This window comes from Oenanthe melanoleuca, chromosome 2 (genome assembly GCF_029582105.1).
Source record: "Oenanthe melanoleuca isolate GR-GAL-2019-014 chromosome 2, OMel1.0, whole genome shotgun sequence".
In the NCBI taxonomy this organism is placed as follows: domain Eukaryota; kingdom Metazoa; phylum Chordata; class Aves; order Passeriformes; family Muscicapidae; genus Oenanthe; species Oenanthe melanoleuca.
The window spans coordinates 110179690-110194506 of record NC_079335.1 but is presented as its reverse complement, the minus strand read 5'-3'; the positions used below and the strand labels follow the sequence as shown (position 1 = coordinate 110194506).

The window sequence follows — 14817 nt, the reverse complement described above, 5'->3', positions numbered from 1 at the left end:
GTATACAAGTGCTAAGTCACTACTAGTGCTTCCAACAGTACCTGAGATGACTTGGACAGAGTCATGAACAAAGTAGGCATGCTCCAGCCTTGGACAGCGTATGAACACTTTCACCTCACCATGAACACTTTCACTGAGATATAATTTTACACAAAACCTGACAATTCTGTCTCTGAAATAGCCTTCCTCTGAACTGCCTGAAAGGCATCAACCAATAAAAGATGCATACAGAAGATAACAGGATTGCTTAGGTTTAGTTTTCTGAGGCAAACATGCCCATTCTCTCCTTTTCTACATTAAAACTACTGAGCAATAGCTACACAGATGTGGAGCAGTCCACAGATACTAGTCCCTATATATTACAAGACTTCCAGGAAGTTGGGGATAGTCTGTATAAATATTCATGTTTTGGCTTCTTTCCCTAGATAGATTCAGCCAGACAGGGAAGAAATCAGGATAGAATAGCAGAATGATTCATCACACTCAGATTTTGCTCTTTGATGGGGAGCTCACAGAGAAGAAAGGCTAGAAAGAAGAAAGCTTAGAAGATGTGCATCAGCTTACAGGAAATGTTCACAGCACTGAGGGCTCATGACCTGTCCATGTACCTCATTCAAGTATATTTCACATTCAGTGAAGGTAGTATTTGAGACAGCTTTAATTTTTAGATATTAAAAATGAGTTGAGGAAAAGCAATCCAAGCAATGCACTCGCCCACAAAAACTGGGCAGATCCTAGGGCAGTACAAAGCAACAGTGAAAGTGCTGGACTTACCTTTTATTCTCAATGGAATTTCTATTATTGAGGATCAAATCACTCCTGTGTTCATGCACACTCTAGTATTTAGAAACACTAAGCTCATCAGAGTAGTAAACACTTGTTTTAAGTAAATAAACAGTCATTTTAAAATTACTATTTAAAATAATACATTTAATAAAATAGTAATAAAATAATTCCTTATAGAAACTAATAAACTTCAGAATAAAGAGGAAAAATTAAGCTCAAATTCAAGTTCTTCTAAAGTAAGAAGTCAGTAACTCAGATTTATAAACCACATACACTCATTTTTTTAAGATACATTTCAATAAACACAAGACAATAGTTAGAAAAGGCGTGAGTAATTATAGCTACCTCAGGTTAGCTCTGGTTACTTTGGCATTCTCAGTACTCATGGCAAGAGCCTTCCACTGTGCAGTTTTGGCCATTTCGTCTGATATGTTTACAACTGAGGGATCAATGCTAAAGAACAAACATACTTTCTGGTTAGTATTCAATTCCTTGCAACACTATTATACTTACTGTCACTCATCATTTACATCAGTTGTGCCTTCTTTCAATATTTACACAGCCACAAGTTGAGTTCATCTCTTAAAAGTATACGTCAACAAAAATCTGAAAATTAAACTCACTAGCCCTACCCCAATTGCACAGCATCTCAAAACAGGTTTTCATATAGATACCAGTAAGATATTGAGAATATCTGAGAGGTAACCCACACCTAACTTCAGATAATTATTTTGCATGCCCAGAAATAATGAATTGAATCACACTGCTGTGGTAAGGTTTTCATTAAATGGTTACTTTAAATGGCTTCTAGGAAAAAAGGGCAAAAGAGCAACGGTTAATAAAATTTCAAAAATTCAGGTGAGATTTAAAATTATTAAAAATCCAGAAATTCTAATTATCTTGACAGGTATGTTTTTTTTCTTAAAAAGCCTCATTAGATATTTTGCAAGGTTCTTTTGCCAGACCCCTCCCAAGTGCTGCAGAAGATAAGTTTATCCACACAGATGGTAAGTTTTTAAAGTCTATTTGCACTTTTGTCCTCCACAGTTAAATGTACAGCACACTTAGGTGTTCCCTATATGTCTGTTTTCTGTTCTGTTCCTTATTTAAGCTTCAGAATCTACCCCAGGTCATCTGTAAGTTTTTCAAATGGCAGAAAAAAGTTTCAAAGCCATTTTTCCTCAGGGATCCCCATAAGACATAAGGCAGCAGAATACATACAAAACACACACAGAGCTAATGAAATCACAGCTCTACTATGACAGCAATTAGCAACTTAAATGTTTTTTTAAAAAGCTTTAGCATTTTCATTTGAGTTCCTTAAGTCTGATTAAGCCTGCTCTCAGAATAGGCAACAGCACTCAGCAGGAATATCTGTCTAATCCAAATTTCTGTCTGTTCCCAACTCTCATCAGGGTGTATTTGATACTATCCTAGATCCACAGGAAAGCCAATTTTTAACCTAGGAACCCTTAGTATTATGTAAGCTATCTGTAAGTTTATCTGTCACATCTTCAGGTTGTGTTGGAACAGTTGAGAACACCTGACAACTCAGCTAAATACAATCTCAGTAAGAGAGACACCAACTGAGACAAAATGCCTACCAAAACTGAAAGAATTTCCATGACTGAAATTCCAGTACTTCCTTTTCTGGAAAGGAACCTATTCTTACATTTATGTTCAGAAAAGAACCTCTTAAAGTAAAAATGGTTGCCTGTAAAACGGGTTTTTTGTACCAGAGAAATTACGACTTTAGCCCTCACTTAGGTAAACCAAATAATTACACACTTAGTTTTCTTCTGAAAAACCCAAGTGGCTGGCAAACACATGGCTCAACTGATGCTATTAGTTGCTTAATGCTCAGTATTTCATGCACAGCAGCACACAAATATTCCACAGAAACTGACCAACGATGCTTCTTCACCTTTAGTACAGCTGGCCGAAATTGAGTCATCTGATCTGTTCAAGATGGTCATGTAAATTTATAATTAAGATGCAGTTTTAAAGAACAATGCAATATAAAAATACTAATGTAGCTCCATGAGACATATATTCATATTTCCTAATCATGGCTAAGTTACCAGCTTGGGGAAAAAAGTTATTTCAACTCATAAACAACCAACTTAATATAAAGCGAATTATAGTCTCTGATAAAAGAACTTTTAAACAGACATATTATTTTATACCTGTATTTCAAAGTTTTTACAGGAAAATCCAGATTTGCTTGTCCATATGCAAGGTGTACACTGTCATTGTCTGAAAACATTCTCTCTGCTTCCTGTAAATTCCAAGTAAGAAGTTTGTAAAATTACTCACATAGCAGAAACCACAATAATAACTCAAGTTATACAGTTATTATCTCAAGTTATTCAAGTTATGACATGCATTCAATAGGGATACGAGGCACTTCCCTGTAGGTACCACACTTGAATACAGAAGACAGAGCTTATGACCTTTCCTCTTAGAAGTGTTTTATGGCAGCGTACAAGGGAGCCCGGAGAAAGAGGGTGTTACAAGCTTCACAAGGAATTCATCTAGGTGGTGCAAAGCAAGGCAGGACTTTTATGAAGAAGTTACAGAAGCTGTATTACTGTATTATAGGTAACTAGCTCCACAAACACATAAGCAAAATGTCCCTTATATTATGAACACTTTTATGACTAATTTAGGCAGAATAAAGAAATCCCACTCCACCACATCCCTTCTCCTTTCTCTCTTTCCATTTTCTTTCCTTCTAATCTGATGAAAGACAAAAAACCCAACACTTTTGTGCTAACAACTTCTTCTTTCCACTTTGCTTGAAAATTTTGATGACAAATGAGAATCATAGTTTGTAATAGCATAATTGTAACACTGATTTAATTCCTTAACCACCAGCAGCAGTGGTTAAGTTCCTCTAGTAAAGAAGTTCATCTCAGTGAAGAATTTCAAAATATGTATCGGGTATATAAGGTCATATGCTCAGGTCACACAGAATTCTTTAAATTGCATTAAGTATTTATTAGAAATTTATAACATGCTCTGTTTGACTGTTTTCACACTTACTTCTTTCTCTTTTATCTTTTTGTCATCTTCTGTCTTCTTTTTACTTTCTGGCATAAGATCATCTAGCCAGCTAAGCTCTCTTTTGGTGAAACACAAATCCATCAGCTTGCGAATGAACACTAATGCTAGAACCTAAAGGGAACCACAGACAAAATACTTTATATTAAACTATATAAATGAACAAAAATGCACACACACTCAGTACACTCAGACTCTGTAATTGAAGCCCTTTGTTCTAGTACTAGATTCTATCTTACCCCAAAGGTAATAATTTCCACTTTGAATAGCTATTCACAACTGAATTGCTTGTTTTCAGGAAATGAGAAGTCTCTGTGTTTCAAAAGTGAATGGCTTGTGCTACAGGGGCTTTTTGTTTCTTTCCCAGTCCCTTCATTCATTAAGGCAGCAAACATCTTCTGAACAGACCCTGAATAATACATGCAAACCTTGTACAAAAATTACTAACTGGCAAACCAGAAAACTTACCATCATAGGGAAAATAACAGCAGCTGCAGAAGCCTTAATCACCCACAATAAAACCAGACAAGTGAGCTGAACAACTGTAAAGATATGGACCTTCCAGAGTGGCACATAACGTAGATAAATCAGGTCCGGCTGATGTTTGGCAGGCATTCCAAACAGTTTTATACGGTCAAAAAACTGCATGGAAAATAACATCATTCTTCAGTTAATTTTTTTCTTGTCTTTACAGAAGAAAATAAACACTTTAGGGGACTACAGAAACGTAAGAAAAACCCAAATAAAATCCTAATGAAAGACAGTGAACATTCAAGGGGGTGGAACTGGGGGCTATTTTGCGGGGGTTGTCTCCTCCTCTCACTTATAATAAAAAATTACAGAATACTTCAGAAAATCTGTTTCTTAGCTACACTATTGTAAGAATAAATAAAAAAAGTGAAGACACAATATTGTAAGAACATAAACCTGAACATCACACTCAGAAAATTATCCTACGTGCTATTCAGACAATATGGAACAACTTTATTGTGATTCGCGAAACTTTGTGTGTGCGAAAGTTTCCTTTTCATTCAGTGTTAAACAAAAGTGCTCATTAAAATCAGACTTTACCTGAATGCCTTTTAATGAAGATACTCCCATGTAAAGAAAGACACCATACAAAACTGGCATTGGAATAAACTGGGGAGGAAAAAACACCCACAGTTAAAAGTGGAATCAACATGACATAAGAGAACAGTCCATATCAGAGAAAGGCACAGACTAAGTCACTTTATATTTATTTAAGTGAAATCTGAGGGCCTTTATTTAAAAGAATACATACGTATCACTGAGCAGCAAAAAAATCTAGAACTAATAAGACTATCACCAGGATAAAAAAAGTAGTTCTGCCTTACACTGCAATCAAAATTTCTATTCATGCTAAGTATACTGCTTTATGTTGCTATTTGAGAGGACCTGTATCAAGACTACTGTATTCTGTATATCTTCATGAAATTGCCACATTAAGTTCTACTTTTGAACACTTGCATATCTGTGCCAGACAATACAAAAACCTCACCATACATACTGAGCTATTGTGCTAATTATTCAAAGCTAAGTTTTGCTCCAGTAAGAAGACAAATTTAAATCTTATTAAAGATAATATTTATAATAATTACAATTGTAATATATAATATAGTTTATATAAATTTTTCCTGTGTGATTTTATATTTTTATAAATTTAAAGCTTACTAAGACAGCAAGTGTCCACTGATTTCAGTGGCACTTGCATCAAACCTCTGCAGTGAAGCCTTCTTTGCTCCTGAATTCATTAAGCTTCAAGTAAAGGACAGCCAAGATACAATGTGAAATCTTAACAAAAACTGCTGTTATCAAGACTGAACAAAAACCTTAATTTAAACAGTGTGAAATAAAACTATGCCTTAGGGATTCATTACTGTATGTGTGTGTCTCTCTAGTAAAGATCTGTGATTTGATATTGTATCTTCTACTGCATTAAATCAGTATAAATCCACACATGGAACAAAAGCAAGCAAATGACAGATGCAAAGCTTTGTTTCTCCCTACTTCTTTTGAACAATAACAGTCATTCACACTGAAGAAGAAAAACATTTCTTAAAGAGCAAGGAGTAATAATTGTATTCCTATGACCCTGGGTCTATAAAACACAAAGTAAAAGTTACAATACAGGGTCTAAAACACTTTTTGTCAGCAACCAGCACTTTTAATTTTTGCTTTTGAGCAACAATAAATCTATTTCAGTACTTCTGCTTTTGATTCTGAATATTCGCATCATACAGCTGAGGTCTTGGTAACTTTTGAATGAGTCATTATCAAATATGAACACTTATTTTTAGTAACTGCTATGGCCTTATTATTTCCAGACCTTTATATTCTTTAATAGACATATAAATGGTCAACTATTTAAAATATATAATACATAACTACTTATTAAACTATAGCTGTATGTTTACAGGAATATTCTTTGCCATTACCTAAATTTGAGAAGCTACATTTCTTATGAAATTACTTGAGATCTTTCTTTGTTTAAATAAGACTTTTACAAAGTTCTTTAGAAATACCAGAAGTTATGCAATATCTGAACTTCTGGCAACAAAAAGATAGTTCTTTTGTTTCTCCTTTTAACTACTGGATTTGAAACGACAAAGCAGAAGTTGAAGAGATTTTAGTAAATCTGAGCAAAAAAACAACTGAACTAAGTATCCTTCTTCCAATAGAGTCTTTGAAAAGTCACTAAGGATATAAATTAAGAGATAAAGTGTAATCTGATGCTACAACACAACCTGCAAAATCACCATTACGCTGTGATGATGCAGAAAATAAACCTGACACTAAAAATCAAATGAAGTTTAGTAAGATGAAGAACAAAAAGTGAAAAATGTCATTTCTCCCTTTTAAAGCAATCTTTCTCTTCCTTCTGCTACACTATATTACTTCTGCTCAAGTAACTTTACTTCTTGATCACACTCCTTTTCACTCTCTGTTTATGTACTCACAGAAAAACTGCCGTTTTCAGGTAGTATGTACCCAAGAAACTAAAAAAGAGCTGGCAAGAAAATCAGGCAACACTGGAAAAAGTTGCTTTCTTCACTACTCACTACACTCCTAGCTTTCTCAGATTTCATTTTCTTTCATCCTTCCATTTTGTTTCTATTTAACTAACATCTGTTGCTAAAAAAGCAATTTGAGAATAAGTTCAGGCATATCTTATTTAACATAACAGAACTTTCTTGCACTATGAAATGCTAAATCACAAACATCAAAATCGAAAGCACTAAGAAAGTATTTTGGGAAAACTGTCTTTTACCTTTAATACAGAGGTCATGGACACTGACATCCCCATCAGCACAAAAATCATCAATCCTGTCACTCGCTGCTCCCGGATTCCCAAAAACTTTGGCTGTTCTCCTGGTGCTGAGCATTCAGATTCAACTTTCAGGCTGTTAACATGACTTATAGAAAGGACAGTTGCAGCAACAAACCACGGTAAGCCCATGAGAGAACATATTCCCAACATAATACCAACCATGAGCAGATCAAGATGATAACCACAGCCTTTCTGTAAAAGTAAGAAAAAAAATAACTTTATAAACTTTCTCTTTATATGATACCATGTTTCTAACTCAGCAGGTGAATAACCTGCAACCACAAAAGTCAGATACTTTGAGAGTATGCACAAAACTATATTTGTTCTTGATTAGTCAATTTATGCATATATTTAGCAGCTGATGGTAATTTCACAAATTTTCAGAATTAATCCGATTTAAAGTAAATCTGACTTACACAACATTAGACTTCCCTAAAAATCACTTTTACCTTCAGTTTATGCTCTTTCCTGTTTATAATAACAGCTGTTATTTGTTGATCCATGAAAATGAGAATGGTACAGAGTAAAGCAGGAAGAGCAGAAATCAAGAGTGTCCACCAAGGATTGCCTCCAAGAGGATCTATGAACCATCCTCGGTCTTTTCGGGTGGGCTGGGAAAAAAAAAACCAACCAACCCATCAACAATGAATATTAAATGACTAAAACAGAATGCACACTTTATCACTACCAACACTTTCAATGAACAGTAGATTAGTCTCCCAAGTACAGCTTTAGGTTGTTTTCCAATGGCTTTGATCAAAAGACTGATTTAGCTGTTACAGGTGAACATGACATTTATGTGGAAAAAACTAAAACAAATCCATTCAATTCCTTCATTTTGTACATCTGCAGAGAAGAATGCTTCCCTTTCAGTAACAAAACAAAACAATTTCTTCTGTCAGATGAGACATACATCCAAAACAGAAAAGATAAACTACTTGATCAATTACATAAACTAATAAAATAAAAAAAAAATCTGTTTCTATACAACTCGCTTGTTCTACTGTTCATAAAACTGCAAGCATTTTAAAAGTTGTGTTTTTCAAAAGGTTTTTTTTCTTACTTCAAACTTCTCTGGAACCTGAAGCTTAGGAGAAGGTACTCCTACAAGATAGTCAATCACAACCATGATTACTATGGTCAGAAATACTGCGAAGTCGCTGATGGTAGAACGCACCTATAAAGAAAAGATTTATGTTAAGTCTTACTTTTTCACCATTATAATCTCCATATGAGAAAGACAATTTTCTCCCCTATAAAAAGTGAAGTTTATTTAATTAAACTACACCACTGACATAATCTATTTTTTCTTGTTACTTTAAATTTAGGCTGCCTGCCAGCACAGTATGAAGTTGCAAAAGACAATTATTTTGTACAACTTTTCACTTATTTAAAAGTGGTCTACTGCTATAGGCAAATTACTTCAAACAACTCCATCATCTTCCTCTCCCCTCAATCCCATTAGGAGGCTTGGCCATCAAAGCTAGTCCCTGGTACCTTATATCAGTAATAGTCATACATTACGTGTTTTATTTGATAGGAAGTAGATAATTGGCAATACATTCATATTATCAAAGATAACTTTATTAAACATTAGGAAGACATTAGAAGGATGAGCTAAGGTTTATAGCAGATCTAACCACTTAATTTTGCCTAGAAGGAGTTACATAAATCAGTCTAAAAGGAATCATCACATTAGCATCTATTAAAAATACTAAACCCCTGAGGAACCACTCAAAACCCAATAGACATCAGTAGTTTGGGGAAAGCAATTAATTGTTTTGTATGGCTGGTGAGGAAAAGAGCAGCAATATTGTCTCTACTAATAATACCTGGCAAGAACAATCAATGTGGGAAGATGGACTGCTTAGGTCTTTCAAAGTTTAGAATATCTTGTAATTCCACAAAAATACAGAATAACCACCGAATTTTCTGCAAATGATTTCTTTCCTCAAATGTCCTAAATTTTGCAATTATTAGCTGACTTTTAGGTTTAAATTTCTTTTCCTGTCTTAAAAGAAATCTCTCAAGACAGAATTCAACTCCACAAAATTCTACTAAGGTATATATTACAAGGCAGCAATAGTCTAGTCTCTAATCAAAATTACCTTAGTTGGGAAATAACGTTTGGTCTTGAATTTCTTAAGGAAAGAGGAGAGGAAAAATGTTGCGAAAAATAGTATGACAGACCAGAAGAGAACATCTGGAATATATGGTCCATGATGGCCACAGGCTGATCCACGAAACACACCATGATATTCTAAACATTCCTGCAAAGAGAAAAACTCTTCATATGTCTATGTTTATTCATTCAGTACATTCAACCCAGCTTCCAACTTTTCTATATAAAACACATTTGAGAATGCTCATAATTCCATAAAGGGGGTTCTTTCCTTCATCACTACCTCACCCTGAAAAAGCCAGATGTGTGCTGTTTGTTCTAGAAAAGCCCCAGTAGCAACCTATTATTTCAGGATGCCAAAATGCTGGGAGATGCCCAAGAAGAAACAAATTCTTTACAGTCATGTTACTTCTATTCTGTTTTTCAAAGCATTGCAAGATTGCCCAGGAAAAGCAATATATCCGACATCAACTTTAAGATGCTTTAGAGGTAAAGGCATATAGATGAAAAGGCATATAAAATAAATAACTAACATGAAGGAAATATAAAAACTAAGTTCAAAAGAAACTGCCATCCTAAGAGATTATGGCAAACTAGGAATCATTGGTAGCACATAAAAACCAGTTCTGCTACAAGTCAAGTAAAGCACTGAGGTTTTACACGGAATTTCTGCTGTGCAAAAGAGGTGCTTTAGTGAGAATGTCTATGCTCAGACACGAGGGGACCCATACAAGGATATCCACTGCTGTTCTAGACAGCCTCAGGTGGCCAAAGCAGGTACACAACCTAGCAAGCATAACAAATACAACAGCATATTCAAATCATTCAAGATGCAGATAGGAATCAGATGCCAGGGTAAGCAATGTGGCTGCACACAGCTGCATTTATTCCACTGCACCTTGCCCAAGAAACTATCAGCAAAAGGGTTTCTCTCTAAAAGCCTTCCAGAGCACTTGCACATGGTAACTTTCCTCCTCTTCACCTACACACAAAATTAGATATTGGTATAAAATATCCACTTCAGAAGTTAATGCTTTCAAGCCTATTCTAAATAGTTATTTTCAATTTCAAATAATTATTTTCTTCCAATCAATATTTAGGTAGTTCCATTGATTCAACTCCATTGAGCTGTAGTTTTGTACCAATGTCTAACAAACTAATGAAATGTGCTTGCTACCACACTTTACAAATTCCATCATCACATCATATTAAAAATATTTCTTTCAGGAACTGGAAGAAAGCAAACTCCTGTTTATTCAGCTCATCATGTTCACCTGCAGGAAGATGACTGTGGTGTCTAAGAGCATTAAGGTGGCTACCTCAGGCAGACATTTATATTAGCATTTACTTCCCTGGACTCACTCCTCTAGTCGTCTACAATGACTGCGTAAAGCCTTATGGAAGAAATTAAGAGAGTTTAAAAACACAGTTTTATGAAAAAAAGTCCAGGTTCAATTAAAAAAAGAAATCAGATGAAAAAATGTTATAAAAACTGCAGGTATTTAATTTTGATGCATATGCACATACACACACAGCAATATATATGCACAGCTTTCAAATACTCACAGAAACTGTAAGGTTACTCCAAGCTATATCTTCCCCAGACTTATTCATCGTCCTCCACACACGCAATGTTTCATTGCTTGGTTTCTCAGGCTCAGAACACACACATCTCAAGGGAAGAAGAAAAGTTTACATGCTTTTAAGCTCTGTGCCAAAATGCAGCAGTTTGAATTAAATTCAAAAATCCTGAAGAGTTTAGACCAGAATTTATCCCAAACTTCTATGGAAGAAGCAGAATACAAGGCTTTTCCTTACATCACATGTCCTAAGACTATTGAGAGGGTAGGGGAAATGAAGAATCAGGTCACCCTCAAGTAAGACACCATATTTAATGTAGTGAGCTAACCAAACATATAAATGCTTAGAGTGCTCTGCTTTAAAGCAACTGTATATATACTTTTTAGCAATACTTTTGTATAAGTAAATATGCCCCTCTCTATTGCAGCATTTTGCAAACTTGCACTGCAGAATCCATTCCATCAGACAGGCTAACAGAAGTATACATCAGATTAAAAAAATCCCCAAAACACAACAGACTGAATATTGATTTAATGGGATGTTTTCAAATAAAGCTATTCAAGTATACCAACTGGTAAGCTTAACAACTAAGCATTTATGTAAAAGAGAAGAAAGAGGTAATAAACAAGAATAAGATTCCTTTTTCTATGAGATTCACTAAGGACACTGAAAAAACCCCCAATGAACCATGGAAGGAAAAATCTGCATCCTGGTGGTGTGAAGGTTAAGAAGGAAAAAACATTAAATGTGCCTGGACAAAAAGAATCTAGATTTGCAAAGCACAAGGTTTAGGTAATTTAAAAAATACCAGGTAAACAAATCTTCTTTCGTTGACTGAATTCTAAAGTACCAGCAAACAGAAATAGGAAAGCAGTAGAAAGCAGTAACTCCTACAAAGTAGTGGTCAACACAATCATTGGAAGAGAAAGGAATTGCAACAATAAGCATGATGAGACAAATCATGATTAGTTGTTGGTCAAGGCAGCAAAATAAACAACCACACGGAAGGAAGAGTTGACAAATTTCTCAACAAAGGCAATGAAGATGAAGCTCGCCACCAAGTAGATAAGCAGAAATCCAGAAAAAGAAAGAAAAAAAAAACACACCCAGAGAAAATGTAAGAGAATTTGAGATTGTTTTGTGGCTCAATTAACTGCACATGCTTGTTCTGTACCCTTTTCCCCACTGGGGGTTACAGAGTGGGGAAGAGGAGGAAAGTAAAAGGAAGAAGAAAGCAATTGTGAACAGCTGGATCTCCTACAGTTTTGTGAGAGAAAAATATGCAGGACAAACTCAAACTGAACACTGTGGTATGCCCCAAAAAACACAGAGCTAAACCAAATTAAGATCCCACTTTCCTGCCTTCAACCTCATGGCCTGCCTGTAGCAAAACACAATCAGGTGCCAAGTGCCAGAAGACCTACAGTACAGTTTCTGCCAGAGCAGTGGATTTAACATGCCCACACAGAAGTCCAGTGAGGACCCAGAGCCACTGAAACAGAAGGATGAGCAGCCAGTAGAAAGGGAAGTGTAAATGTCAAGTGTGAATGAAATACAAGAAGCAGTCTGACAGGGTGTTTGCACTTTTCCCCTGAAAGAAAGTACTGAAGAAGGGGAAACACAGTAGTCCAAATCTAGTTTGACACTGCTAGAAGTCACCCTGTGTGCAAGATGATCACTGTCCTGGCCAGGCAGAGCAGCTGACCAGCAGGACAGTGAGTACTCTTCTCTCCAGCTAGGGAATGACTGCCCAGTGCAACAAGCAGGGACCTCACCTGAGGTCTCACCTGAGAGATGACCTTGCAGGGGTCCTTCACCCACATTGTAACCACACAGGTACAACTAAAGTTGGAAGATGCATGTCCTCCAACAGGAGGGGAGCACTATCATTTAAATAATTTCATTTGAACTATGAGTAATGATGAGTAATGAGCCGTTTTCTCTGAGCAACAGTGACAGGATTCTTCATCTGGCAGGTGTGAGCTGGTAACCCAACTCATCCTGTTTCATGAAGCTGTACTTCCTAGAAGTAGCAAGGCAGAAGTTCTGTTCTGACCTTTAGTAAAGCTGCAATAAAGCAAACTTTCTCACAGCCTCTTATCCCTTCCAACCCCCCATAGCTAACACGGAAAATTCAGTTCTACAGTATCCTGAATAGAATTTTCTGGAGGTTTCTCATGCCCATACTAATCCTAGCATTCCTCCTACCCTTCCTGGAAGTGCCATTTAGTAAACAATACGCCTCTCTGTATTTTCCTATTTATTTCACTAACAGATAGAAACTTGGTACTTACGAATACGAAGTCAGTTTATTCAAATCATTGTGCATATTGAAAGCATACACTTCTCCCAAATGAACAAGCTTTTCCAATGCCTCATAAATAAATATGATGCATATGAGTGCTGCAAAAGCTTCCTCAGTAAATCGAGTGATGTAGCACACGAGGCTGCTGGCATCTGTGGCTACAAGCACAATGCATAGAAATGAAGTCCACAGACCAATGCAAGTTCGCAGGGAGAGGTAGGAAAGACCATAATCCCTGTGTGAAGAAAGAAAAAGCATTAACTGAGTCAAAACCCAACTGTACTACATTATATTTGAAAAGACATTGAGGCCAAGCTTTATAGGTATTCAGCACTTTTCTCATGCTTGATATTAGCTCTGAAGGAAGCAGAATTTTTTTTTTTGTCTCATCTCCCACCAAAGCAAAGCAACACTGCAAGGTGTTTCTAGGATTGACAGTGCAACTACCTAGCTTGGGAAGCATCATGGGGATGGATCTCGCCAGAACTACCCAGATGGTTTCTCCTAGAGGGCAGATGGATCTCTGCTTACCCCTGCAGAAGCAAAGCCAACAACTTCACATAGTCAGAATATAACTTTTATTTAAGTCCTTGCCACTTCTTATCACTGATTTTCTCATTCAGGTTTGCCAGTGCCTCACAGCTTTGCCAAACCATCTCAATTTCTCAGTCTCTTGCCACTGTATTTACATCCATGGACATACAGATTTACTGCATATCTGCTTTCAATTACAGCAATTGTAACAGGCTAGAATGTTAAAAAGTGCATCAAGCCAATATAAACATCACTTACCTGCAAAATTTAAATAATATTTTTTCAAATACTAGAACTGGTCCTGTGCTTCCCAAGATAGTAAGAGGTTGCCCAGCAAAGAGAGAATAGGCAATCCCAGTTAATGAGGCTCCAAAGAGAGACTCTATTGCACTCTGTTTGGGGGAAAAAAAAAACTGCTGTAACTTTGCTGCCTTTCAGGTTAGCATTTAGCATCATAAGACATAAATACAGCTTTAAGATGCATTAACTTAGAAACAAGACAAGATGTAAACACATTGCATTTAATACCCATGTTTGAGACAAGAATAACTTAACACAGTTTTGCAGTAACAATACCATGGACAAGATTTTGAAAACTTCACCCTGAGAAACAAAGCCATCCAAAACCATGAGAACAAGTTACTAACCCTGCTTGCTCTGGAGGAAAAGCATACCAACAATTATACAAATTTAAAAAAACAAAAAACAAACAAAGAAAATATAAAATAGCTACTCAACATGTTGTTTACAGAAAAAATTAATGGTCTCTGTAAAGAAAACTGATATTTATATTTGCAACATACCTACAGTGTGCTGTATCAAACCTGCATCAGTCAACCAAGCATTACAAAAGAGGAAAAAAAAAAAAAAAAAGCTGACAGGCAAAGGTGCAGGGGAAGTTACTGAAGAATATTGGTTTATGTATACATGACACCAAAAATAGATGAGCAGTAAACCAATGTCCCACCTGGTAATGCATTTCTTTTCAAGGAATTAAGGTATCTACTTCAGTTCTTGAATTAAATGTTTCCCTATAATATTTTCTGCCAAAAATACCCAGTTAAAATGCACCTCAAA

At 35.9% G+C, this 14817-nt stretch overlaps 1 protein-coding gene across 4 annotated transcripts in view; it reads right to left on the bottom strand.

Annotated features, from left to right (window-relative positions):
• Positions 1–14817, bottom strand: part of SLC4A7 (solute carrier family 4 member 7) — a 91165-nt gene that overhangs the window by 6499 nt on the left and 69849 nt on the right. For all 4 annotated transcript variants that reach the window (XM_056484428.1, XM_056484426.1, XM_056484427.1 and 1 more), the window contains 12 exons: positions 13999–14132; positions 13196–13441; positions 10887–10992; positions 9307–9468; positions 8262–8375; positions 7648–7809; positions 7139–7390; positions 4921–4989; positions 4318–4491; positions 3832–3963; positions 2973–3064; positions 1132–1239 (listed from right to left, as the gene is read on the bottom strand). In XM_056484428.1, the coding sequence (XP_056340403.1) occupies positions 1132–1239; positions 2973–3064; positions 3832–3963; positions 4318–4491; positions 4921–4989; positions 7139–7390; positions 7648–7809; positions 8262–8375; positions 9307–9468; positions 10887–10992; positions 13196–13441; positions 13999–14132 (1751 nt within the window). The remainder of the gene's footprint in view (positions 1–1131; positions 1240–2972; positions 3065–3831; positions 3964–4317; positions 4492–4920; positions 4990–7138; positions 7391–7647; positions 7810–8261; positions 8376–9306; positions 9469–10886; positions 10993–13195; positions 13442–13998; positions 14133–14817) is intronic.